Source organism: Dermochelys coriacea, chromosome 20, assembly GCF_009764565.3.
Source record: "Dermochelys coriacea isolate rDerCor1 chromosome 20, rDerCor1.pri.v4, whole genome shotgun sequence".
Classification (NCBI taxonomy): Eukaryota; Metazoa; Chordata; order Testudines; family Dermochelyidae; genus Dermochelys; species Dermochelys coriacea.
The window spans coordinates 8,366,568-8,393,516 of NC_050087.2; the positions used below are offsets into that span (position 1 = coordinate 8,366,568).

The 26,949-nt window shown below is 43.3% G+C and overlaps 1 protein-coding gene across 2 annotated transcripts; it reads right to left on the minus strand.

The window, feature by feature from the left end:
* Positions 1-2,028: 2,028 nt before the first annotated feature.
* Positions 2,029-26,869, minus strand: LOC119845984 (maestro heat-like repeat-containing protein family member 2B). Of its 2 annotated transcripts, XR_005289747.2 has the most exons (8): positions 26,707-26,869; positions 26,427-26,549; positions 25,927-26,006; positions 25,315-25,454; positions 25,046-25,140; positions 24,076-24,180; positions 2,942-3,198; positions 2,029-2,818 (listed from the first exon to the last, which is right to left on the minus strand). XR_005289747.2 is itself a non-coding variant. In XM_043506787.1 (7 exons), the coding sequence occupies exons 2-7, from the start codon at positions 26,544-26,546 to the stop codon at positions 3,097-3,099; spliced, it is 642 nt and encodes a 213-aa protein (XP_043362722.1). In that variant the 5' UTR covers positions 26,547-26,549; positions 26,707-26,869; the 3' UTR covers positions 2,851-3,096. The 2 variants fall into 2 exon arrangements, 1 of the variants encoding a protein (XP_043362722.1); XM_043506787.1 differs by lacking the exon at positions 2,029-2,818 and having other exon boundaries at positions 2,851-3,198.
* Positions 26,870-26,949: the final 80 nt, after the last annotated feature.

Here is a 26,949-nt window from a genome sequence, read left to right on the forward strand (position 1 = left end):
TTTACTGGGCTTCATCCATCCATCAGTCACTGATAATGGTGAATTTTTCTTTTCAGCTGTCTCTTTTCTTTTAAGCTTGTTTACCCTCTGGTCTAAGGGTCTCTCATGTTTTGACCATACTGTGGAGCAGACAATATTATTATTTTTATAAATCACATGAAACTGTCTTGTAAACTTAAAACTAAAATATTCAGTAGGGTGTTTTTCTATTTAAAAAGTCTGAGCTTTAGAACAAAACAGTCCATTTCAGGCTGTACCACAAACAGGAGTTTTGAGTTTTTCTACCACTTTAAAACAAAAAAACAACAAACCCGCAAATATTTTTTTTAAATACACCTCATTTTGCAAAATAAAAATCAAACTGCTTTTAAAATCAACTTTTAAAATCCAGTTTAAAACACATTTTGCACAGTAAAAAAACCCCTCTTAGTTTGAAACACCCCATTACCATCAGTTTGCAGCCATATACTTAAAAAACCCACCTATGTTTTTTTTTACACACACACACACAATTTAAAACACAGTTTGCAACAAAATACTTTTCAATATACCCCCATGCATTTAAAAACCAATTGGAGAAAGTTACCTTCTAGTACAGGATGAAGTGTTGCAGGCACATACTTGTTCTGTTCCCCCTATGACCCATAGCAGTCAGACAACTCCTGGGTCATATTTAAACAGTCCAATAGAGTTCTGCCAATTCCTGGGTCATTTTAACTGTCCAATAGCGCTCTACCAACTCCAGGGGTTATATTTAAACTGCTCAATAGCATCTGTGAATTCCTGAGGTTTTATTTCATTTCATATTAATCCAAACTCACCTACCCACCTCCCTTACTATGGGTGCACACCCCAATCAAATTTATCCCTATAGCAACAAGGCTAAGTAATCACAGTTACCTTCCCTATTCAGTGGGGCTGTGATTAAAACCATTCAGTTCACAAGGATGAGTCAACTCTATTGTACTCAAACACATGTCTGAACCATCCCTGTTTTGTTTTAGTGTTGTAAGCAGAGTCAGGATGAGCTCTACCCTGACATCTGGTGGTGAGTTGTGGAAAAGAACTTCAGGAGCTGATCTCGTTTGCACAGGCACACCCACCCCACCTAGCATGAGCCCACAGTAGCCCAAATGGTCACTTTGGCTGCTGTGGGATCCCCAGTTTCTCTGTTATTGGGGCAGAAAAAATAAAAAGTGTTGTTATCCTGATTATGTGAATCAACTGGGGGGAGGGATAGCTTAGTGGTTTGAGCATTGGCCTGCTAAACCCAGGGTTGTGAGTTCAATCCTTGAGGGGGCCATTTAGAGAACTGGGGCAAAAAAAAAAAATTGAGGATTGTGCCTGCTTTGAGTAGGGAGTTGGACTAGATGATCTCCTGAGGTCCCTTCCAATTCTGATATTCTATGACTCCTAAGGACAGTGGAACTGAACTTGGCCTTTTATGACGGGGGGGACTCGCCCTCAACAAAGTAGCACTTGCTAGGCAAGGGACAAGGATTCCAAAACTCAGTGAATTGAGAGAGGTTGAGGTTAGAGATTTGTACCTAGTGGTGTGAGCCCCTTCCCCTCTTGGGCCTTAGATACCCAGTGCACTTTCTTTTTTCCCTCCATTGTGTAATATCAGAGGTAATTTTGATTCTATTAGGAGTTTGGTTACAGACTGCAGAGCTGAATTCACTTTGGGTTAATGGTGCCGCAGCCCTGAGGCCCCCCCACTACTTAACACAGTATTTAGTGATTTCAGCTTGTAGTAGGGGAGCCCCAGTGCCCCACTGGTGGGGACTTGACCCAGTTTGCATTGTGTCATTAGAATGGAACCCCTTGATACTCAACCCAGCCCTTATTGCTGCTAACTCTGAGGGGCAGAAGGGTTACATTGTAAACACATTTTTAGGATTTGTTCCCCTTCCACAACATTCATTTCAGCTTTTGCTGTAAATGGGTCTCTTTTACACAAAGACACAAGAGCTAGGTTCTCAAACCATTTTTTTTTAATTTAAAAGACATACCGCTCCTTGAAACAAACCCAGATGCTCCATTAAAACTTTTAGCTCACTTAAGGGCCAGAGACCTTCTAACAGAAACACAGATAGTCACAAAGCCCTTTTCAATAGATTTCTTAAAATTTACAGCGACCAAGTGTTATATTGCATGGTTGTCCCCTCATCATTCTCTAACTTAATCCTTTTAGATTTCTTACAATTAGTCTTTTTCTTAAGCAGGGTTCTGTCACTTTTTGTGCAGACCAGACGGTCAATGTAACGCTGTAAGCAGGCATCTTCCGGTTTGGGCATTTTCTTTAAAACATGGTCAGGATCTCCACTGAATTGCACAGCATTTCTCAAGGTCACCCCTTGCGCAAAATGTTCTTGGGTTAGGCACAGACGTTGCATAGCATAACCTATGCTAATAATAGTGTTCAATAAGCTTTCCAAACACAGCTCAGCACACAGGCTTCAGAGCTAGCAGTTTCTATCCATTGAAGTCCAAGTCACACAGTCATGGTGCCATTGGGCTGGGGCATCTATGACACAGCCCTCACAATTTTCAGAAAGCTTTTCCCTAAGACAGTGATTAAGAACAGCATAAACAGCAATGCATACAATAGTCCGTATAACATTTTTACGCTCGTGACATGGCACTAGCTCAGCGAGTTCCATGCCAAGCCTCCTCCTAAACTCATAGCTGTCATCCTTGGAGTCATCATCAACAATTTCTAGCAGCGTTGAGCAAAAACAAGGTGGTCCCGGTTCAGCTTCGCTGCTTGATGCAATGCTGTCCAGGGCCTCCGGTCCTCTAGAAAGGCATCGTCGAGCTGTCGAGATTTTCAGACAAAAAACTGTAAGTTCCCACTGCTTGTTTTCAGATTTACACAATCCGTGGTTCCTAACCCCATTACACCCAATCATCGACCGTCGCTTCTTAATCATTCATTTACCTGAGCGACATCTTTTCCATTCACCTTGTCTGCCAGTGCCTCCCCCAAGCCATGATCGCCTTCCTCCTCCAGCGTGCCGGACGACAAGAGACCACCATGCTCATCGGGGTGTTACATGAGCGGTTGGGTTTCGGGTTTGGGTTCTGGCATATCCATCAATGGCTGGGCCAAAGGAATTCCCTTGGCTTCTCCCTCATCCTCTTCAGAACTCTCGCTGCTATAGGGCTTTCTCCATACAACTCCAAAGGTCCTCGGGGCTAAAACAAAGTCTGAAGTTCTCACAGGGATGGTAAAAGAGTCCATGTTTCCTCTCAGCCTTTCCACAATTTCTAAAACACGTTGTCTTGGTAAGAGATGGCCTCCTCTGCCCAGCGCTGGGACTTATGAGGTGATGGTGCTGTATTCTGATTGGCAGAGGGCGTTGGGAGGAGTCCTTAGAGGGGTCACACGACCCTCTTGTGAGTGGTTGACCCCATCCCAGAACCCGCCCTATTTTGGTCAAATCTCCTTTCAAGAGCTGTCCTCTGTGACCAAAACCCATCGCGATTGGTAGAGGGTGGTGGGAGGAGTTCTTAGAGGGGTCACACGAGCCACTTCCGGACAGGTCACCCCGCCCCAGAATTCCCCCAATTGGTCAAATCTCCTCTCGGGGTGGTCCCCAGCGGCTGAAACCACTCTTGACTGGTAGAGGGCAGTGGGAGGAGTTTTTAGAGGGGTCACACAAACCCTGTAACTCCCCCTGATTGGTCAAATCTTCTCTCGGGGCAGTTCTGTTGGGGCAAAAGCCATCCTGATTGGTGGAGGACAGTGGGAGGAGTTCTTACAGATGTCACATGACACCTTGCTTCCGGACATGTGTCGCCTTGACTCCGGAAGTAATACGCCCATGAAGTGGGACTTCCAGTGGCCAGTGTGCAGGGCTTATGGGGTCAAGGGGTGGGGTTAACATATGATTGACGGTAGGGCCCTAAAACTACTCACTCCTGGTACCCAAAATTGAAACAAGACAGACTATAATACTGGAGAGAAAGAAAGGAATGCTTTAAATTCTTGTACTGTGCTGTAAATTCTTTTCCTCTGGGTTTATAAAACATTAATTTGTATTTTTTATTTTACTATTTTTTTTTGTTTGTTTTATAACAAAATACAGCAACTATAATACTGGCCAGTATTAGCCATTATCCTACTGCTAAGATTCTGTAAGTGAGAGAAGGATCAGGCCCTGTAAAGTAGGCTGGGTTGATTTTTTATGACTCAAAGTGTTTTTATTACACATCAGGACATCTAGACATTCTGATGGACATGCAGCCTCTGGACAAACTCAGTGATAAGCATGTACATTATACTGCTTGCTCAGGGGTCATTACTATAGAAACAGCCAAGTACTGGCCCAGAGCCTCAAATACACCCGAGCTTTAGACTCTGGGTTGTTCTAAAGTATGCGGTCTTGTAACAGCCATTGCTGTACGGGAGATTGCTGTAGCACAGGGGTCGACAACGTTTGGCATGCAGCCCCCCCAGGGTAAGCCCCCTGGCGAGCCGGGCCAGTTTATTTACCTGCCGCGTCCACAGGTTTGGCCGATCATGGCTTCCACTGGCCATGGTTGACCGCTGCAGGAAGCCGTGGCCAGCACATCCCTCGCCCTGCGCCGCTTCCCACAGCCCCCCTTGGCCTGCAGCGGTGAGCCGCAGCCAGTGGGAGCCGCGAGCGGCCAAACCTTTGAACCACGGCAGGTAAACAAATTGGCATGGCCCGCAACCATTGCCAAACCCTGCTGTAGCACAAGGCACACTCTGTGTCTCTGTATGGGCTGGTTACTCGCTCCTGCCCTGAAGGGCTTGAAATCAGCCCGGGGAGAGGGCTGAGAGTGCCAGAGGGCTGCTGCTACTGGGAAAGCAGCGAGCCTCGGTTGATTGGGGAAAAAGCCACAGAGGCGGTCATGCCCCAATCAGGCCACAACTGGCCTGTATAAAAATGCTGGGAGCCAGGAGCTCAGAAAGCCAGGCCCTACACCCTCCAAGCCTGGAGAGAGCCTATTTGCAGAAGGGGTAGTGGGAGTGAAGCAGGGCTGGGTAAAGGCCAGAGGAGCTCCATGCTGGCAACTCCCAAGGCTGCAGGGCCTGGTCCTAGGCCCACAGAGGTAGTGGGTGGTAGAGGAAGGCAGCTGGTCCAAACCCCCCTTGACTATGATGAGTGGCTTTTACACTGCAGCCTGCCCTAGGGAGTGGGGTCTTGATGATGACTGGCAGTAGCACAGACTGAGACAAGGTGGGGATTAGAGGGTTGTGGGTTCCCCGGAGAGGGGAGACCCCGAGGCAGGGTGTGGGGGTATTGCCAGGGGTCAGCACCCCAGATAGAAGGGCACCGGGGTCCGGGAAGGACAGGGGGCCAGCGGACAGCAAGATACCGGCTGGCAGAGGGCGCTCTGCGCTGGAAAGAGCTAATTCCCAGACGACCAGCAGGAGGCGCCGCAGGGGTGAGTCGTAGTGCTGCTACCGTGCCATCTTCTGTTTCCAGCTCACAACCCATATACTTGGTTGGGAAGCTAGGAGTTGGTGACATACAGCCAGCTAAGCTATGCTTAGCTATGCTACCCTAAGCTATGCTGGCTGTACACTATATCTGCTAGTTCTCTGTGTGTTAGGGATTTGCACATGCTGGGGAATTCCTAGCTGCCTCTTAGGGCAGCTTTTTGGCTACTTTGCTCTGCTCCACTGCAATATAGGGCAGCAAAAAGGTGAGTTTACAACTAACCCCACCCCTATTTTTGCACCTACATGTGATTGTTAGGAGTCTAAGTTTAGGTACCCAGGTTTGGAAAATTCAGTCACCTGGCATAAAGTTGTCTGATATCAACCAAAAGACAACTATGCCTTTAAACATCATTCCCCTTGTTTTTCAAATATCTATTTTAAACACCACAATGCTGATGGAGATTTAGGTGCCCTAATCAGCACCTCTGCAGATGGCTATAATGGGTATTTAGGCATCTAACTGCAGATTTTAGTGCTTAACTTTAGTCACCCAAGGCCTTTGTATTTGTATTGCCCAATCTTATGAGTTGCTGAATGTTCTCAAACTCCCACTGATGGTGATTGGAGATAAGGATGCTCTGCCCTTCAGAGAAGGCGCTCAGCCGATAAAACTCATCCTCCCAAGTTAGCTGCTGTGATCCTCCACCTCCATATAAAAAGGTCACTGAATGGTCAGGTTTCTAGTCTCCATCACCACCTCATTCTCCAGTTTACTGTTCCCCCTAGGTTCAGGGCCTCTGAGGATTCCTCAGGCAGCAGTTAGCAGAGGAGGGTGAAAGGCAGAGGGAGTGTGGGACATTATTGCTTATAGCTCTCAATGGGGAGACAATGTTCCTCTAACAGTTGGCTATTGGAAGGAAATCAATAGAGACTCCTGTTGAATTGACACATTCTGCTCATTCAAAAGCGACAATATTAAGTAATATGGGTTCCCCTAATCTTGTAGTCTTCTTCCCTGTTTTAGTGATTGCTTTCTATACCATATCTAGCAACTTATTCCCAGTCCATGTTATCACATTATTGTTCCCTAGTATTCTCCACTGTATTTATGTGCAATAAGGGGCACTATACAAAAGACTCTATACGTTTCTTTTTCAGATGCTGGCCATGTATCTCACAAACAAGGTCTAATGTAAATAACCCAGCCCCAGACTTTGTATCTTCTGTGCACGCATTTCCTACGAAACTGTTTGAAGTATCTGTTTCAATTGCTCAGAGGCCTGATTTTTTTCTTTCAGAGAAATTGGGGCTTCCTGCCTCTCCACTGTAACCATGATGTGGGGGCTTCCTCCCTTGCCCGTTCTCCACGGAGATGGAAGACCTCTGTGCCTCTCTGGGGCCTCTAACCACGCTTCCGGGATCCCCACAAAGCTAGATCTAATCCCTGTAGTTAGTGATCTGGGGTCTGGTTCTTAATCATATTCTCTTTGTTTTTCTGGGAATTCAGTGTTGCTGATGATTTCTGGATTGTAAGTGGCATGGACTGTGTTCTGGTGAGTTAGCCTCCCTCCTGTCTAGCCTATTTCTGGGTCAGAAGGCTATCTGTGAACTGCGTCTACTTACAGACTTAGGATAGGTGCCTGTAATGATGTGTGTGGAAAGGCATCTCTGCTTTTCTAAGCCAAGTCCCTGTTTGTATTGCAAGACTTTATCGGAGAGGACCCATTGGATTCCCTAACTTCCCCCACTGCACTACAAGGGAACGACTGTCCTTGGGTATCTGACTGGTCTTGTGATTTCTCCATATTAGGGACCAGCTCATTTTGTTAATAATTCACATTACACTAGAGCTGGGTGAAGGCTGAAGGGTCAGTTCACTGTAGGGCTCACCAGTTAAACGCCACAGTTCAGAGAATCCTCGAAATGTAGGGCTGGAAGGGTCCTAGAAAGATCATTCCAGTCCAACACGACACTTAGACCCTCCCTTACAGCATTTGTCTAATGGGTTCTTAAAAACCTCTAATGATGGGGATTCCACAACCTCCTTTTGAAGCCTATTCTAGAGATGAACTATCTTTACAGTTAGGTTTCAGAGTAGCAGCCGTGTTAGTCTGCATTCGCAAAAAGAAAAGGAGTACTTATGGCACCTTAGAGACTAACAAATTTATTAGAGCATAAGCTTTCGTGAGCTACAGCTCACTTCATCGGATGCATTTGGTGGAAAAAACAGAGGAGAGATTTATATACACACACACAGAGAACATGAAACAATGGGTTTATCATACACACTGTAAGGAGAAAAGGAGTACTTGTGGCACCTTAGAGACTAACAAATTTATTTGAGCCTAAGCTTTCGTGAGCTAATGCATCCGATGAAGTGAGCTGTAGCTCACGAAAGCTTATGCTCAAATACATTTGTTAGTCTCTAAGGTGCCATAAGTACTCCTTTTCTTTTTATCTTTATAGTTAGAAAGTTTTTCCTAAAAAACCACGGAGCTCCCAGCACCGGCCTCACTCACCTGTACGAGGCCCATCTGGCCTCCACTGCCATCCAGTCGATGGCAAAGTCCATGTTACGCATGAATGGGGACATGGGCAACACTCAGGTTTTCAGTAACCCCTCACTATATGTGAGGTTCGCCGATCATAAAGGACCAGATGCTTATCCCCAGGTCAATGTGAATCTCAGGTCTTTCCTAAATATCATGCTGTAAGCCAATCCTTAATAACTAAACCTAAGACTTATTGTTAAAACAGAATTACAAATGGTTGAAAGTCACTTGTATGGATATTGATCTTTTAATGTTCAACGTTCAGGATCACAATAGTGATGGAATAAACTACTAGCTTGTACAAGTCTCTCAGGAATCATCCCGACAGATCAGAATCCAAAGGCAGCTTAGATGTAAAGTCTCTTAGATTTTTCCATGCATTTTCCACGTTCTTCCAAATGATGATTTGGAAGCTCTCTGTCCTATGGCTTACACTTTCCCTGTTCAACGTTTAAGCAGACTAGAGATGACAGGATCAGGCCCAAGTCTTCTCTTTTATAGCTATTCTAGCAGATTGACAAGCCTACTTCCCAGAAATGGTTACAGGAGGACCTTCTCCCAAGAGAGACTAGGAAATGCAGATCGCCTCTTGAACTTGCTTTGAACCTAATCTTCTTTTTTCTGTGCATAAACACTTACTTAGTTATACACATTCACCTAAGGTGATTAGCCGTTCTTCCATTGTAACACAGATAGTTAAGTTTCAGAGTAGCAGCCGTGTTAGTCTGTATTCGCAAAAAGAAAAGGAGTACTTGTGGCACCTTAGAGACTAACAAATTTATTAGAGCATAAGCTTTCGTGAGCTACAGCTCACTTCATCGGATGCATTTGGTGGAAAAAACAGAGGAGAGATTTATATACACACACACAGAGAACATGAAACAATGGGTTTATCATACACACTGTAAGGAGAGTGATCACTTAAGATAAGCCATCACCCACAGCAGGGGGGGGAAAGGAGGAAAACCTTCTATGGTGACAAGCAGGTAGGCTAATTCCAGCAGTTAACAAGAATATCAGAAAAAGAAAAGGAGTACTTGTGGCACCTTAAAGACTAACAAATTTGTTAGTCTTTAAGGTGCCACAAGTACTCCTTTTCTTTTTGCGAATACAGACTAACACGGCTGCTACTCTGAAACCTAAGAATATCAGAGGAACAGTGGGGGGTGGGGTGGGGGGGAGAAATACCATGGGGAAATAGTTTTACTTTGTGTAATGACTCATCCACTCCCAGTCTCTATTCAAGCCTAAGTTAATTGTATCCAGTTTGCAAATTAATTCCAATTCAGCAGTCTCTCGTTGGAGTCTGTTTTTGAAGCTTTTTTGTTGAAGTATAGCCACTCTTAGGTCTGTGATCGAGTGACCAGAGAGATTGAAGTGTTCTCCAACTGGTTTTTGAATGTTATAATTCTTGACGTCTGATTTGTGTCCATTCATTCTTTTACGTAGAGACTGTCCAGTTTGGCCAATGTACATGGCAGAGGGGCATTGCTGGCACATGATGGCATATATCACATTGGTAGATGCGCAGGTGAACGAGCCTCTGATAATGTGGCTGATATGATTAGGCCCTATGATGGTGTCCCCTGAATAGATATGTGGACAGAGTTGGCAACGGGCTTTGTTGCAAGGATAGGTTCCTGGGTTAATGGTTCTGTTGTGTGGTGTGTGGTTGCTGGTGAGTATTTGCTTCAGATTGGGGGGCTGTCTGTAAGCAAGGACTGGTCTATCTCCCAAGATCTGAGAGAGCGATGGCTCGTCCTTCAGGATAGGTTGTAGATCCTTGATGATGCGTTGGAGAGGTTTTAGTTGGGGGCTGAAGGTGATGGCTAGTGGCGTTCTGTTGTTTTCTTTGTTGGGCCTGTCCTGTAGTAGGTGACTTCTGGGTACTCTTCTGGCTCTGTCAATCTGTTTCTTCACTTCAGCAGGTGGGTATTGTAGTTGTAGGAATGCATGATAGAGATCTTGTAGGTGTTTGTCTCTGTCTGAGGGGTTGGAGCAAATGCGGTTATATTGTAGCGCTTGGCTGTAGACAATGGATCGAGTGGTATGATCTGGATCTCATTTCTGGAGAAAATGAATTGTTGCCTAGAAGTGCTCCTGAAGGAATAAATCCTCATGCTAGGTTTTGCAAGCAGTTTGCTGCAACTGAAGGGTGTGGAAGTGATTTGATTGAGTTAGTTCTGAATGAATCATTGCCTGTAGCAAGCAACAGTGTAGGTGCTGAGAAATTTGGTTCAGTTTCCAGCTGCCAAAATTTCTTAAATGTGGATAAATCCACTGACTTTGTTTTAGAGAGATCCAGGGTGGAAGCCATCCCTACTAAAACCAACACTGCCTCTGTCACTGCTAAGCAGCTCTATACACATATCTGGGAGGGCCGCTGCTCTATTGTGAATCAGGCCAGCCCCAGTGTTTGTCAGATAGAAATCCTGAATGGGGGGGGGGAAAGGAAAACCCAAGCGGAAATGATTTCATTCTTCACAACTCAAAGAATGGAAGGATAAACCACCCGACCCTAAAGACTGTCTTTCCCATTCTGTCGGCCACCCTTCTTGGCCAGCAAAAAGGAACAGCTTTGAGCTGTTGGAAAATATGCATCGAATGGGCATACCCCAGTGCCTACCCCGATGCTAGGGTAGGAAAAGGCTAGAAAAGTCCTTGACTTATTATGGCCACCCTCACGTAGGTCACCGCTTCATGTTCACCCTGTAATATTGATCCCAGATTCTCCCAATATATATGGGGGGAGTGTGGGAAGTTTTTCTCTCTTCTCTGCCCCCTCACAAGTCCCCTACACGAGCCATGACATCCCACTGGTGCACCAGCACCCTGCTCTTCATAAGTGTCCGGAGTCTGATGCTGTCCAGGCTCTAAGCTGTACCTGTGATCCCTCTGAGCCTCTGGAGGGGCTTGCCAGCTGGAGCCCAGGAAGTAGAATTGCTGTGCCACATGCATGGATTCTATGGGAATGGGAAAAAAGAAAAGGAGTACTTGTGGCACAAGTACTCCTTTTCTTTTTGCGAATACAGACTAACACGGCTGCTACTCTGAAATATGGGAATGGGAGCAACCTCCTGGCCCTGCAGAATCACTACCAGTTCGAATGGGACAAACACACCCAGTGACAGCCTCCTGGCTGGTGAAAGGTGCAGGGTACCTCTGATTTCCTCTGCTGTTTGGGGAACACTATGCCCCTATGTGTCATCATTGTCATTGGAACTCAGACACCTCCATTAGCCAGAGAGGAACTGCAGCTGTCTCTGATCACGCCAGCAGGCAAGAATATCACACGATTCCTTGTAAACTGGGAACCGCTGAACTAGACTTTAGTGGGACATTACTTGATTCAGCAAGGTCCCCCAGACTGGGTAGTTTCATTAAAGGACACACATGGTCACAAGCTCATGCCAGCAATTTGATTTAAATTCTACAGGCATATTGCCATTTCGGAGGGATTTCATGAGCCCGGTTTGTACAGAGGGGAATTAGGCCAACAACAAAAAACAGTTTTAAATTTCAACCCTCTGATCACACACCTTGCTCCCCTCTGACATTTGAGAGCCCCAATTTCAGGTCTCCATGTGCTGAAATTAGATCAACAAGAACATTTGGTTCTTTAACCTCAGAATTCTGAGAAGGAGGTTCAAACCCACTTAGAGGGCATGAATATCTCTCACATTGCACCTGCATGTGCTCCCTTGCTTGGAAATAGCCATAAGGATTGGGATGACTGAGTAACCTGGGAATAAGTCTCACTGTTCCTTCGATTGTATGAAGGAAGAGGGGTCTGTTATTGGCTATGTTGGTAAATCATATGTGTGTGTGTGGACAGAAAAGATGTATTATTGTATTGATTAATGGACACTGGGTCCAACCCATGGTGCCTTATGTTAATCGCTGTTTCGATAATGTCATCACCATTGTTACTTGAGATATTAAGTTTACTGTTCCTATATGGACTGTACAACATTTAAATGACTCTCCTGAGCTCTACAAGGAGGTTTCTCCCATTTCACTGGGAATGGGTCTCATTGCCATTAAGGTAAAAACACAGACCATCACGCTCGGTGGGAAACTTTGGTTAGGCGGAGCCCCAGTGCAACAAGTCTTTTAAATATCATACTTCACCCCATTGTGGTGATCATTTCTTTCCAAATTATAGTAACAATTGGTCTGATTCTGCAGGTTTGTTGGAAACCATGATTGACGCGGCGGCTGCAATAGATGGAAGATCAGACCCAATACCACAGAGCAAGGATGTGATCGGGATACTAGCTCAGCAAACGCACCCCATCACCAGGGGAACTTACCACTCATCTCTGGGTTTCTGGGAAACCAGGATGCAGGATCTAGCCTGTCTGACTCATGAAGGACACGCCACGCTCTGTCTGTTGGAATCAAACCCGATCAGAGAAAAAGCTTGCAGTGAATAATGAAGGGCATTGGGAGACACACCTAGACCCCCTTCTGACAAGTGTGACAAGATTAAGATATCTCCATCTGCATACAGAATGAAGAACAGAGACAACACCCCTAGCTTCATCTGCATGAAAGATGGGAGAGGGATTGGCATAAAAATCCCAGTCTGGGCAAAAAATTACACTGGGGAAGATAACTAGTAAAGCCTCTCCTACGATAGCGCTTGGGGTGCGCTATAGACCTCCGGGATCTGATTTGGATACAGATAGAGCCCTTTTTAATGATTTTAATAAAGTAAATACTAACGGAAACTGCGTGATCATGGGAGACTTTAATTTCCCAGGTATAGACTAGAGGACCAGTGCTAGGAATAATACTAGGGCTCAGATTTTCCTAGGTGCGATAGCTGATGGATTCCTATATCAAGTAAAAAGAAAAGGAGTACTTGTGGCACCTTAGAGACTAACAAATTTATTTGAGCATAAGCTTTTGTGAGCTAATCAATCCGATGAAGTGAGCTGTAGCTCACGAAAGCTTATGCTCTAAAAAATTTGTTAGTCTCTAAGGTGCCAGAAGTACTCCTTTTCTTTTTGCGAATACAGACTGAAACGGCTGCTACTCTGAAACCTTCATCAAGTAGTTGCTCAACCGACTAGAGGGGATGCCATTTTAGATTTAATTTTGGTGAGTAGCCAGGTACTCATAGAAGATATGGTTGTAGGGGACAATCTTAGCTCAAATGAAGTATTAACAAAAATAAATCTGCAATTAGGGTTTTTGATTTCAAAAGGGCTGACTTTCAAAAATTAAGGAAATTACTTAGGGAAGTGGATTGGATTGAAGAATTTATGGATTTAAAGGTAGAGGAGGCCTGGGATTACTTTAAATCAAAACTGCAGAATCTATCGGAAGCCTGTATCCCAAGAAAGGGGAAAAAATTCATAGACAGGAGTTGTAGACCAAGCTGGATGAGCAAGCATCTTAGAGAGGTGATTAATAAAAAGCAGAAAGCATACAGGGAGCGGAAGATGGGGGGATCAGCAAGGAAAGCTACCTAATTGAGGTCAGAACATGTAGGGATCAAGTGAGACAGGCTAAAAGTCAAGTAGAGTTGGATCTTGCAAAGGGAATTAAAACCAATGGTAAAAGGTTCTATACCCGTATAAATAAGAAGAAAACTAAGAAAGAAGTGGGGCCGCTAAACACTGAGGATGGAGTGGAGATTAAGGATAATCTAGGCGTGGCCCATATCTAAACAAATTCTTTGCCTCAGTCTTTAATAAAACGAAAGAGGATCTTAGGGCTAAAATTTGCATGACAAATGGGAATGAGGCTATGGAGGCAGATATTACCATATCTGATGTAGAAGCGAAACTGAAACAGCTTAATGGGACTAAATCGGGGGGCCCAGATAATCTTCATCCAAGAATATTAAAGGAATTGGCACCTGAAATTGCAAGTAAGAACTTTTCATGAATCTGTAAACTCAGGATTAGTACCGTATGATTGGAGAATTTATAATATATTTCCTATTTTTAAGAAAGAAAAAAAATGTGATCCGGGTAACTACAGGCTTGTTAGTTTGACATCTGTGCTATGCAAGGTACTGGAAAATATTTTGAAGGAGAAATTATTTAAGGACATTGAAGTCAATGGTAAATGGGACAAAATACAACATGGTTTTACAAAAGGTAGATCGTGCCAAACCAATCTGATCTCCTTTTTTAGGAAAGTAACAATTTTTTTAGACAAAGGAAAAGCAGTGGATCTAATTTACCTAGATTTCAGTAAGGCGTTTGATACGGTGCCACAAGGGGAATTATTAGTTAAATTGGAAAAGATGGGGCTCAATATGAACTTCGAAAGGTGGATAAGAAATTGGTTAAAGGAGAGACTGAAAGGGTCCTACTGAAAGGCGAACTGTCAGGCTGGAGGGAGGTTACTAGTGGAGTTTCTCAAGGATCAGATTTGGGACCAATCTTATTTAATCTTTTTATTACTGACCTCGACAAAAAAAGTGGAATGTGCTAATAAAGTTTGCAGATGATACAAAGCTACGAGGTACTGCCAATACAGAGAATGCTCGGGATATTATACAGGAGGATCTGGGTGTCCTTGTAAACTGGAGTAATAGTTATAGGATGAAATTTAAGTGAGGAGTGTAATGTTATGCATTTAGGGATTAATAACAAGAATTGAAGTTATAAGCTGGGGACGCGTCACTTCGAAGTAACTGAAGAGGAGAATGACCTTGGAATATTGGTTGACCATAGGATGACTATGAGCTGCCAATGTGGCAGCTAATGCGGTTTTGGGATGCATCAAGAGAGGCATTTCTAGTAGGGATAAGGAGGTTTTAGTACCATTATACAAGGCACTGGTGAGACCTCACCTGGAATACTGTGTGCAGTTCTGGTCTCCCATGTTCAAAGGCATGAATTCAAACTGGAGCAGGTACAGAGAAGGTCTACTAGGATGATTCAAGGAATAGAAAACTTGTCTTATGAAAAGAGACTTAAGGAGCTTGGCTTATTTAGCCCAACTAAAAGAAGGTTGAGGGGAGATATGATTGCTCTCTATAGATATCAGAGGGATAGATACAGGCAAGGGAGAGGAATTATTTCAGCTCAGCACCAATGTGGACACAAGAACAAATGGGTATAAACTGGCCACCAGGAAGTTTTGGATTGAAGAAGCCCAGGAGCTGCAGGCGCCAGGCCCAGCCACTGGAAAAATCACTCAGTTTGGGGGAATAGACCTTTGCTCCAAAAACGCCCCAGCCCCCGCCCTGCCCCTAGGTACTGAGGTGCAGCAGATCTCTCTGCTGGAAGCAATGCAGGTCCCCTGTCATCGCTGTGAGCTGCACACCAGAGGTTCCCTGCTCCCATGTCATGTCCAGCCTAGCCCGGTCCCTGTGATAAATTGCCCTCCAAAAAGAGCAACTACAGGCTTTGGATCCCTAAGTGCCTGCCACCTTTTACTAAAGGGGCTTCCCTGAGCAAGGGGCCCCTGAAAGCTTCCAGGGGAATCCGTTGCCTGGGCTGCAGCAGCTCTCTTACCCTGCCCCTCGGCCATTAGAGGGTGTAGTTCTAATACACCGCTCAGTTTGTAAAGCAATTTCACCATAAACCGATTATAGGGGAGGAGGCAGAGTTGTAGAGTAAAAACTGTGGCTGTCTTGATTAGATCAGCTCTGCTGCTCAAAACACTTTAGCTTCTCTTCTCTAATGTATTGGTCTTTGTGTTTGATTTTTGCTGTGCACGTAGTACCATCTCCCTGGGGTTCAGACCTCTATTTGGACAAGTAGGAAGTGGAAGCTTAGAAATTAATTGAACATTTTTCTTTTCAATTGTTTCTGATTAGTTTTTCTTTGACCATTTCCCTTCTTCCCACAGATCTGTTCGCAAGCTTAGCAGCTCAGCATAGAAAATCACGCAACTTCTGCCAACATAACTCAGAAAGCAAGGACCATGTTGCTCCAAAGTCTAACCAGATCAACTTCTGATACCATGACACCATGTTACAACAGAAAAAAGATATATTAGAATTGGGAAAAGTACAGAGAAGGACAACAAAAATGATTAGGGGTATGGAACACTTTCTGTATGAAAAGAGGTTTAAACGATTGGGATTTTTCGGTTTGGAAAAAAGACAACTAAGAGGGAATATGATAGAAGTCTATAAAATCTTGACTGGTGTGGAAAAAGTGAGTAATGAAGTGTTATTCACTCCTTCACCTAACACAAGAACCAGAGGACACCCAATGAAATCAATAGGCAACAGGTTTAAAACAAACTAAAGGAAGTACTTCTTCACAAAATGCATGTCAACCTGTGGAACTTGTTGCCAGGGAATGTTGTGAAGGCCAAACTATAACAGGGTTCAAAAAGAAATATATGAGTTCATGGAGGATAGGTCCATCAATGGCTATTAGTCAAGATGGTCAGGGATGCAACCCCATGCTCTGGATGTCCCTAGCTTCTGTTTGCCAGAAGCTTGGAGTGGATGGATCACTAGGTAATTGTCCTGTTGTGTTCATTCTCTCTGAAGCACCTGGCACTAGTCACTGTCAGAAGACAAGATACTGGTCTAGATGGACTATTGGTCTGACTCAGTATGGCTGCTCTTATGTATAAAAACACTGGGCTGGGCTGGGCGGGGCGGCGGGTGGGTGGGTGGGACAAACCTCTTTCTCACTCCCATCTCGAGATAAAGAAAGAGAAGGTGGTCATAATCACTCTGGGGCCCTGAGCTCCCAAGTTGAGAATCCATGATCACAGGAGCGATCACAGGACTTGATACCAGCAACTCACAAGCTAGTGCACTTGTCCATATGTCAAGCAGAGCATTGTACACTAGGGGTATGTGGCTGGTATTGTCAATGTTCAGTTATCGATCTTTGGATATAGGGTGGATGAGGACACAAACACAGAGTAGAGTTTTGTCTGATATAACTTAACTCTGCATTCCACTTTTGGTTTTTAAATGCAACCATAACTCTGAATCTCTGGAATTTCACACATTCATGAATTGCTTTTTTTTATTTTTAAACCATAATTTTCTAATAAAGTTTTTCCCTATTTGATGCATATTTATAACTTAGTAGCAGATTAAAGAAAACACTATCAACTTGAAATCACAATTTTGTCTGAAAATTTTATACCCACTATAATTACACCTATTTATCTCTGTTTTCTCCAGGCTCATTTACTTTGTGTATTTGACAGCATTTTGAGTACAGTCAGTTTAACACTTTCCAGTGCAGTGGCAATTATTGAATCATTCTCATCCTTGCTGAAATAGACAAACATCAACAGGGGAGCAGAAAAAACCTGCACAACGTTATTGAACAGAATATAGTTTTTTTAAAAGTCAGAACATAATATTTAAGCGGCACTCTATTAACAACTGGCCATGTTTTAAAATTACTTAATATAAACAAAACTCTTTAAATTGACAGTGTCCCTTTAATGAAGTTACTCGTCTTGGAATAGAACTTGTAATTTCATCATTATATCATATTAGCGGCCTGATCCAAAGCCCACTGAAGTCACCTGAATCTTTCCAATGTCTTTTGGATCAGGCTCAGACAGCTTATTTTCTACACAGTCAGTTAAGCTATAAGTATCACATTTCTCAAAAAAGAAAATGCTACTTTACAGTGCATAGAAAATACAGATAATAAAACCAGAACTATCTTCTTATAACATTTAACTAGTATTGCCACTCAGCTTGCTTACCAGGGTCTTGTACTGGTTTACAAAGACAAATCATGCTGTTCCTTATATAAAACAGAACCTCCTGCAGTGTTTCATTGTATGACAGGGTCATAATGCATTAAAAAAAAGACACTAGCCAGGATACTGCATATGTTCCTTCAGAAGAGCTTTTTTTTATCCAAGGGAGAGTTGTTTTCTGCTGAAACAGAGACTTGACAGCCTGTCACATTCCTCTGCCTGCTTTTTTAGTCTGTTTTTCATTGCAGTTTCACCAAAGTAAACTCAGTGTAAAAACTTTTACTAACTGTGTATCTGTAACACGAGAAGCAACTCAGGATTGCTAGACCAAGTGATATTTCACTTTAGTTTCTGATGTCAGCTTGCTTTTTTGCAGATTACATTGGTTACTTATTTAAACAAAATTGTTGTGTTTGTCTGGGACTCCTTGAAAGCAATTTTTCTGGCATTGTATCTGTCCAGCTTTTTACAGCCAGCCTTATGGTATGAGTGTTTTCAGAGGGTTAGCAGCGCGGACTGAATCTGGTGCCTTCACCACCTGAATTAAAGAACTCATCTGATGTGAGAAAGCAGCAATCTGTATACTTGCAGGGATCAGCCACTTGAAGGAAACATTATCATAAGCACCAGACCAGTGCAAGAGAAAAAGGGGACCTTCCTTACATTGAAGAAAGTTGTTACATCCCACAACTGAAGAAAGAGCAGCAGATACCGGTCTTGCCATAAATGTAGCACTGCCTTAGGCATGTGCTGATCTTCAGCTGGGATTGGGAAAATTATTTTCTCCATTCCCCCAGTTTGACACTATACTACACAGCTGGCCAAGAGTATTATGGCTCCCTCCTCTCCTCTCTCTGACATCTAGTGTAGGCCCCTAGGATAGTTCACTAGAAGGACCTTGACCTTGATGTGCCTTGTTCCATTGTACTTGTTGCTTCTGTCAGCTATGGTTTTGGTTGTACTGAATATATGAGTATCTTCTCTCCCTATTTTGTGTCCAGATATATTAGTATTTTTCTTTGCTGAAGGGAAGAGGGAATAGTGGAATTCAAAGTTGAACAAGAAAAAAACAAACTAGGGGAGTTGTTTCTTTTTCTGCTTTCTTGCAACATACAAGAAGGCTTATGAGGGTTTTTTTTAATGAAAGAAAGGAAAGGGGTTCTACTTGTTTTTTCACTTGAAAAGTATCAAGAATATCTTCCCTGTTTTGTTGGAGCTCTCCTTTAGAGGAATCAGAGTTATGGATTGGGAGCTGTCAGCTATAAATTGAAGGTGTTAGGAGTTGATTCTTCCAATCGTTTATTAGACATTTGAATCAAATGCATCTTAACAGAAACCAAAAAGAAAGTTTTAAACACTATAATTATAAGGGGAAGTGATTTTTATTCAGTCATGTTTCACATCCTTAGTATCTGTGAAATCAAAACTTACTAGTCATCCTAGCTCCTCCAAGAAAAACTGGGAAGATATGACCTGAATTTCCATTGTAAAGAAATCAGCAGACTGATTGATTTATTTTTTTAAAAAGGAACCAACACATTGGGCCTTTTATTACATCAAAACCAATTTTCTTTTCCTTTGCAAGACACCTTTAAAACAGACAGATGACTGTTCTCTCCAATATAATAATTTTTTGATCTGGTTTTCTGGGATTTTGCTTCTTTGCTGATAAAAAGACAGGCCTAACTGAGAGACTGAACCCATATTAGGGCCAAATTCTGCTCCTCGGTTACATGAGTACATCGCTCCCCGACTAGGGCCCAAATCTGTGTAAAGAAGAGTAAATCTGGTCCCGAGGGAGCATAGAACAACTTCCAATTGTTTTTATTTTCTGTGTCTTCCAGCAGATGATGGTACAAGTCAATAGTATTGTTCATGCTGTAGCTGTATTACATTTCCTTGACTTTGGCTTGCTCTATGCTAATTTTATATTTGTTATCAGGGCCAACCCCTCAGCTAATGTAAGTCATATCATTTCATCAAAGTCAAGGAAACTTTGCCAATTTACCCCACCTGAGAATCTGATCTTTGCAGTTTAATACCAATTAATCTCCTTCTATATTTATAGGGAATCATGTTTCCTCAAAGGGCTTTAAATCTGATGTCAAATCATTTCAAGTTTAAAATGTGTTTAACAAAGATTAACTGGTTCAAGTTAACATACTTGGAGGCCCAGATATGTTAAAACTGTTTGTTTAAGAAGGCTGGTTGAGTCTAAACTATAAAAACAGCTCCAAATCTGGACCACAGTTCAGGAAAGCAGCCCTATTCATCATAGCATATGAATGATGTAAGCAAGTTCTTAATATGTGGATCGTAGATCATGGTCATAATTTAAAAAAATTAATTGACATAGCTGGACATCATTCACATTTGAAACATAAAGTTGCTTAAAACTCTCCTAGCTTGAAGTGGTTTGAAACTGCTTCAGGAAATGTGGTCCTCTATGGTAAAGCCATGTATACAGAGTACATGCTGATTTTAATCATACACATTTCCTAAGCACTTTACAGAATATCGAATTGTTTATTTTTAAATTCTAATTAGAGAAAAATTAAAATGATTTGTGCAAATAATTGAATTCTAAGGATTGTATAACAACAAACACTCTTATTTTCTAGATCTACTGAGAGCTAGCTCTGAGCCAACAAAACAGTATTTTCAGCGTTTATGGTTCTTTACTGAAGCAGGTCAGTTTTCTTTATCTTAGCTAAAGAACTGAAGCAGTTCTTTATCTAAGAACATGAAAACAAAAAAATTCATAATATTGTTATCCCTTTTGACCTGAGCAATTAGTGAATATTTTGGGTCTTGTGAGTTGTTTCCATTAGGGGGAGAAATGGATGATGAAGTCAGGTATTTTTTTGATGCAATCCTGTTTATTTCCAAAGAATGTACACAAAGTTCTATTTCCCTAACAACAGCAGGAATAGTTTCTTGGCTCACAATTCCAAGTCTCTTTCTATCCAGCAGTCTACCCAAAAGCTCTCTCTCTCACATCCCCATCTCCCTGCATTTGCATTCAGACCCCAGTGAAAGCCCCTTCTACTGTATGGCTCAACTCCTATTCCAGCTTTACTTGATGGTGGCTTCTATTAAGTCAGCCATCTATTCCACAAAAGAGCTTGATTGTTTTTGCATTGATCCTGAATAAAGAACAACTAGTACGCTCATCAGCTTCAATAAGGCTTCCCCTTTCCCCAGCATAACTCCCTGTTTTCATGTTGTTTTTATAAATCTGTGTCTACACTTCCACAAAACCTACAGCATTCTTTTACTTTTACTAACCTGAAACAGGATAATGAATGCATACTTTCAGTTACACCAGTGTAAATCTGTGTGCAAGGCGTCAGGATGAGCTCCACCCTGACATCTGGTGGTGAGTTGTGGCAAGTTGTGGAAAAGAACTTCAGGGGCTGATCTCAATTACATAGGCACCCCACCCCGCCTAGCATGAGCCCATAGCTGCCCAAATGGTCACTTCGGCTGCTGTGGGATCCCCAGTTTCTCTGTTATTGGGGCAGGAAGAATAAATTGTTATTATCCGATCCTGAGCTACCACCATCACCCGGGAACCCTGACCCGTTCAAGCCTCATGGAATGGATCAGATTCCCCCCCGCCCACGATCTGTTTTCTTTTCTACCTCAGGTATTAGCCTTTAAAATGTAACGGTTATGTTTGTTTAGCCCTCCTCTCTCTCTCTCTCTCTCTGAATTTTACTCTTTTGTGTTTTTAACTTCCCCCATGTACTCTGCAGCAAGGCTGCTTTTACCTAAACTAAAGATCCCTGTCGTGCACAAAAATACTGTGGGGTTTGCTCATCAAGTGGGTTACTACCAGTACAATGAAATGTGAAAGTGTGACAGGGATGTGTTAAACTTGGGGCACATAAGAGGGGAGCAGCTGAAAGTGCTGCTTAACCCAGCCCATTGAGTACAGGGACATGAGGGGATCAGCTGGAGAGTGCTGATTGACCTGGTCCGCTCAGACATGCTCTGCTAGCGTGTGCATGCGCGCGCGCTCGCTCATCTAGTTCTAGGGCTAGAGGATCCCAGCCCTGGGGAACCTAGGTCCTGCAGGGTAGCTCCATTGGGAGGGGACTGGCAGAAGGAAGGAGTAGAGCTCCATATGAACACACAAGTGACATAAGCAGCACATTAATAGAATTACAGAACAGCCCCCCCATCCCCACCCCCAAGAAGAGTAACCCTAATCAATGAGCCTACCCCAAAATAACAGGCACATCTGGTGACATTGTGCCTCCGATTCCTGTACTATACTGGTAATGCACATTGGAAAACAATCCCAATTGTACATACAAATGGATGGGGTCTAAATTAGCTGTTATCACTCAAGAAAGACCTCAGAGTCATTGTGTACAGTTCTCCGAAAGCATCTGCTCAACATGCAGTCAAAAAAAGCTAACAACATGTTAGGAACCCTTAGGAAAGGGATCGATAAGAAGACAGTAAATATCATTCTGCCACGATATGAATCTACAGGACCCCCACACCTTGAATACTGCATGCAATTTTGGTCATCTCATCTCAAAAAAGATGAGTTAGAATTGGAAGAAATACAGAGAAGAGCAACAAAAATTAGGCCTATGGGACAACTTCTCATCCAAGGGGAGATGAAAAAAAGAGCGACTTTTCAGCTTGGAAAAGAGACGACTAAGGGGGAATATGCTAGAGGTCTATAAATTCATGACTGGTGTAGAGAAAGTCAATAAGGAAGTGTTATTTAGCCCTTCACCTAACACAAGAACAAGGGGTCCCCCAATGCAATTAATAGGCAGCAGGTTTAAAACAAACCAAAGGAAATGTTTCTTCACACAATGCAGTCACAAGACAGGAGACTGGGCCAGATGAACCATTCTTTTGCGGGAGGCAGGTTAGCCATTCTTATGTTTTATGTTCTTAGCCGATTAAATAGAAATTCACCTTTCGCACCCTGGGAGCATAAGAACCAAGAATGCATTTGAGACACTGGCAGACCAGGCAACCTGTGTATGACCCATAATAATTTAAGAGGCACTTCTACTGTACCAAGACAGTTCACTTGCATGTGAATTTCAAAGTAATGTATTAGACTAGCAATCATTAACTCATTCAAAAATGAACAATAGATGCTAAGTGTATTTGTCGGTGTTGATCTATACGTGGTTAGAAGTTTCACAATGTAACCAAATTAACTTGTAGATGCTAATTCCCTTTCAGGTCTTCATTATATATGCAAAGTGTTCAGTTAACCTTAGAATCAAAGACGTAAGATACTGCAGGAAACTAGTAATTTCTACATTGTCTTCAGCTTAACTATCTGTGTTATAATGGAAGAACGGCTAATCACCTTCTGAGAATCAGTAACTAGTTTACTGTTTCAGAGTAGCAGCCATGTTAGTCTGTATTCGCAAAAAGAAAAGGAGTACTTGTGGCACCTTAGAGACGAACGAATTTATTTCAGCGTAAGCTTTCGTGAGCTACAGCTCACTTCATCGGATGCATTCAGTTTACTATGTATGCACAAGAAATAGAAGAATAGCTTCAAAGCAGAGTACAAGAGACGATCTGCATTGCCTAGTCTTTCTCGGGGGAAGGTCCTGCTGTAACCATTTCTGTGAGGTAGGCTTGTCAGCCTGCTAGGATAGCTAGAAAAGAGAAGGCTCGGCCCTCATCCTGTCATCTCTAGTCTGCTGAAACTTTGAACAGGGAAAGTGTAAGCCATAGGACAGAGCTTCCAAATCATCATTTGGAAAAACCTGGAAAATGCATGGAAAAACTAACAGACTTTACATCTAAGCTGCCTTTAGATTCTGATCTGTTGGGATGATTCCAGAGAGACTTTTACAAGCCAGCAGTTTATTCCATCACTGTTGTGATCCTCAACTATGAACACTGAAAGTCACTTGTATGGATATTGATCTGTTAACCATTTGTAACTTTTCTTTTAAGAAGCAATCTTCAATTTAATTATTAAGGATTGGCTGACAGCATGCTATTTGGGAAAGACCCGAGATTCACATTGATCTGGGGATAAGCATCTGGTCCTTTATGATGGGTGAACCTCACATATGGTGAATCAGGTTTTCAGTAACCCCTCACTATATTACTGGGCTGTTTAGATGGGAGCCAAGGTCTGGAATGTCAAAAGGGGACCATGTTTGGCATTTTGTTAACTAGGGTGGAAGCTCTTTTGCTCTTGACTTGGTGAATCTAATTCTAGAATAAGCCATCAGTTTGGGGGATTGCCTGCCCTCTACTTCTTGCAGTCTGCCTGGAGTGTGGTCACAGCATTGTTGTGTAAACCTCTGTTATCGAAGCAGAGGGATCTTAGTCACTTTGAGATTCCAGCTGCTGCCCTGGAAGCGTGTTTCATGCATTTGCCTTGAGTGTCAGATCGGATATAAGCAGGAAAGTCAGCTGAAGGAACAGAAAGGCTATACTCACTGTGCTATGAACTGTCTCTTGATAGGCAGTCAGCAGCTGGATGCTGGCCTGCAAGGCCCTTTCTCTCTCCCACTCCTTCCCTGAATGGAGCCATGTCTCTAGTAGCTGTTGGTAGAGCAGGGGAATGGACAGAGTTAGTACCAGAAAATCCCTCCCAAAAGTTCCTCTTAAACAGGTTTAATTGTCACTAAAATCCCTCTCCAAAGCATCTGACCTCCATGGAGCAAAGGAATTACATGTCTAATGGAAGTCCCAGGGACCAGATTCACCTCTGGGTGATTGAAGCCAAAAGAGTTACATTAGAGATGAATCTGGGCCCATGTATGTGATGTCTGCCGTAGACTGTCTGATGGGAGCGGTCTACCACATTGCATGCTGTTTGATGTCTGCTGCTGTGTTCTGTTTCCTGGGCAACTTCTCCCACGTTGAGTGGCAAAATGACAGAGAGAAGCATTTCTTTTTCTTAATTTGAAGAAGAGCAGAGAAGTCCCCCCCAGCCCAGCTCCTTTTAGAACTTCATTTTTATACTGAAGGTGCCTCAAACTCCCCACCCCTCAGCTCTTCAAGATATTTTGTTCATGTCTGAGGAACAGGAAGTCTCCTCTGAATGAGTTTCCATACACAGGGTGTAACTCAGTATGAATGAATTCCTCTTTGAAGAAGTGATCAGTTTCAACTGGTTCTCTTGGATTTGGCTACTGCAGTGGTGATTTTCTTGCCGGTCCAACTAGTGTCAACTACATTGTACGAACTTGGTCCCAATCCAGCCCTAGCATAAAATGGCATAGCTTCTGTGGATTTCAAAGGGCACATGCCTGCTTATCCCAGGAAGAATTTGGAGCTTTTTCCCCTACAATTCACTCCATTGTGGAAAATTCCTCCACAACTGAAGCTTGACCCCCTAAATCTGACTCTTCCCTGCTGTAACACAACAAACAAAATCTCCACCATGGTTCAATGGTCTACTCACTTGAAACATTTTTAGAACCAGTTTGCGGTTGGTTCTTCCTCCAGCAAAGTCTTCATTGGCTTGCCAAGGGCTTCCAGGGACTCTATGTACAGTGACTGAAACCAGAAGAGAAGGAGTGAGGCTCAGCACAGATAATTTGGGGGGGGAAGGGGGAGCTGGGGAAAGCTAACCATAACCTTGCAAGGGAGGCCATGTGTGACTGCCATCACCCAGTGCCTGCTGGGCAGAAATACACTGGATGGTGCCTGAGGAGAATTGTTCTCACGTACCTGTATAGGCAGAGCATTCTTTGCTGTCTCGCCTTCTTCTTTCATCATCTTCTCCAAGGAAAGGGAGGGGAAACAAACTTTTGAAACACTGATCAAGGAGCTCACGGTTTTCCTCCAAGGTCAAAGATGGTTTGAGTTTGCTGGCAGAAGAAAGAGAGAAAAGTCATGCATTCGACTCAGTAAAAGAAATGGGTCCAGTGACTGGAGATTGTCCCAATCTAAAACCCCAAATGCAAACAACCCTTCACTTTGCAGCTGAGCACCTCTTTGCAACTCTATTAAATACTGGCTCATCTAGAAGTAAAGGTAAAGCTTCAAGTCGCCTTTTTAGAGAAACCCACAAGCTTCCTTCCCCATGCCAGCTAGCCAGACACCTCCCTTCTCATCTGAACTCTCCTCCATTGTACTGCATGCACCTCAACCTCGAAGCTTGTGTCTTTCAAGCACAAACCTCCAAATGGACACATTCAAACCCTCAAGAACTAAAGTTCTGCTGGTGAGCAGCATGTGAGCCAAACCCTGCAGGCATCAGACTGCTCCCAACCTGACACTCATGAATTAACAAAGAAGATGTCGTCACAGTGCCAGGAAATATGGCAGAAAATAGCCTACCTCAGATGTCCAATGGCAAGAATTGCCTTGTAGCGAACTGGAGATGCCAGGGTATCCCGTGGTTCCTTTTCAATGAAGTCCTGAAATGCATGAATAGGGACATAAAAATGGGAAATGGATTTGAAAGGCAGCAAGGCCTTCCTCTCACACCCTGAAACAGGGCCATATGCCAGACCTGTAATAAACAGACACCGTGCTCAGCAGGCTCTCTGCCTCAGAAATGGACCATAGGGCCATCTGCAGGCTATACAGAGGACAGAAAGATAACTCCCCAGACACAAGCCATTCCTTCCACTTACAGCCCCTATTGTGATAGGTCAGCATCCCTGCCAAGCTCAGAGTGGACCCAGCAGCATTCTGGGTGCCGTGCAGGTAGCTCATGAGACTGCAGTGGTACAGTCACAGCCAATGGATAAAACAACATCTACCTGGAAAACCAGTCTTATTACATTACAACAAACTCCTTTGTACTTCAGCCCTCAAAGCTCCTAATCACTCACCAGCATGGAGCCAAGGAGCTCCAGTTTGTAAGAGAATTCGAACTTCTGGGAGTCTCTGGTCTCCAAAATGGAACAGCTAATCTCCGTGACATTCTGGATGAGGGTTAATTTTAGGTACATGTCCTACATAATCCAGAAGGAGAAACAAGAGGATGTGGATGAGAAATGGAGAGAAGAACCAGAGTCCAGGAGATAAAGATCAGGAATTAAATCTAGCCTCAGGAGAGGAGAGAGGTGTCCACAGACCCCAGAAGGCAGAGGACCCTGGCTCTGCACCCACCTCAGAAGAAGAGAAAACCCAGGTTCATGAAAGAAATCCAGGTCCACTTCCACCAGAGCAGCCAGGACTCCTGCTTGATGTAGCAAGGAAATCGAGCTCTGTGCAATTTAAACAAGCAACTTGTGTATAGAAAAGGCAAGAGCTGAAGGAAGATTATTTAGAATTTTCCTTGTTCGTAACAGTGATGCCCAGCACCTGAAAAACAAAATGCAAAACAGCTATTAGCAATGTCTATAGTCCCAC

Coding starts and splice junctions, on each gene's coding strand:
- LOC119845984 (XM_043506787.1), bottom strand. CDS start 26,546: ATGTACCTAAAATTAACCCTCATCCAGAATGTCACGGAGATTAGCTGT. Junction 24,181..25,045: donor TGGTTCTAAAAATGTTTCAA/GTGAGTAGACCA, acceptor CTCTACCAACAG/CTACTAGAGACATGGCTCCA. Junction 3,199..24,075: donor AAGAGACAGTTCATAGCACA/GTGAGTATAGCC, acceptor ACTTTGTTTTAG/CCCCGAGGACCTTTGGAGTT.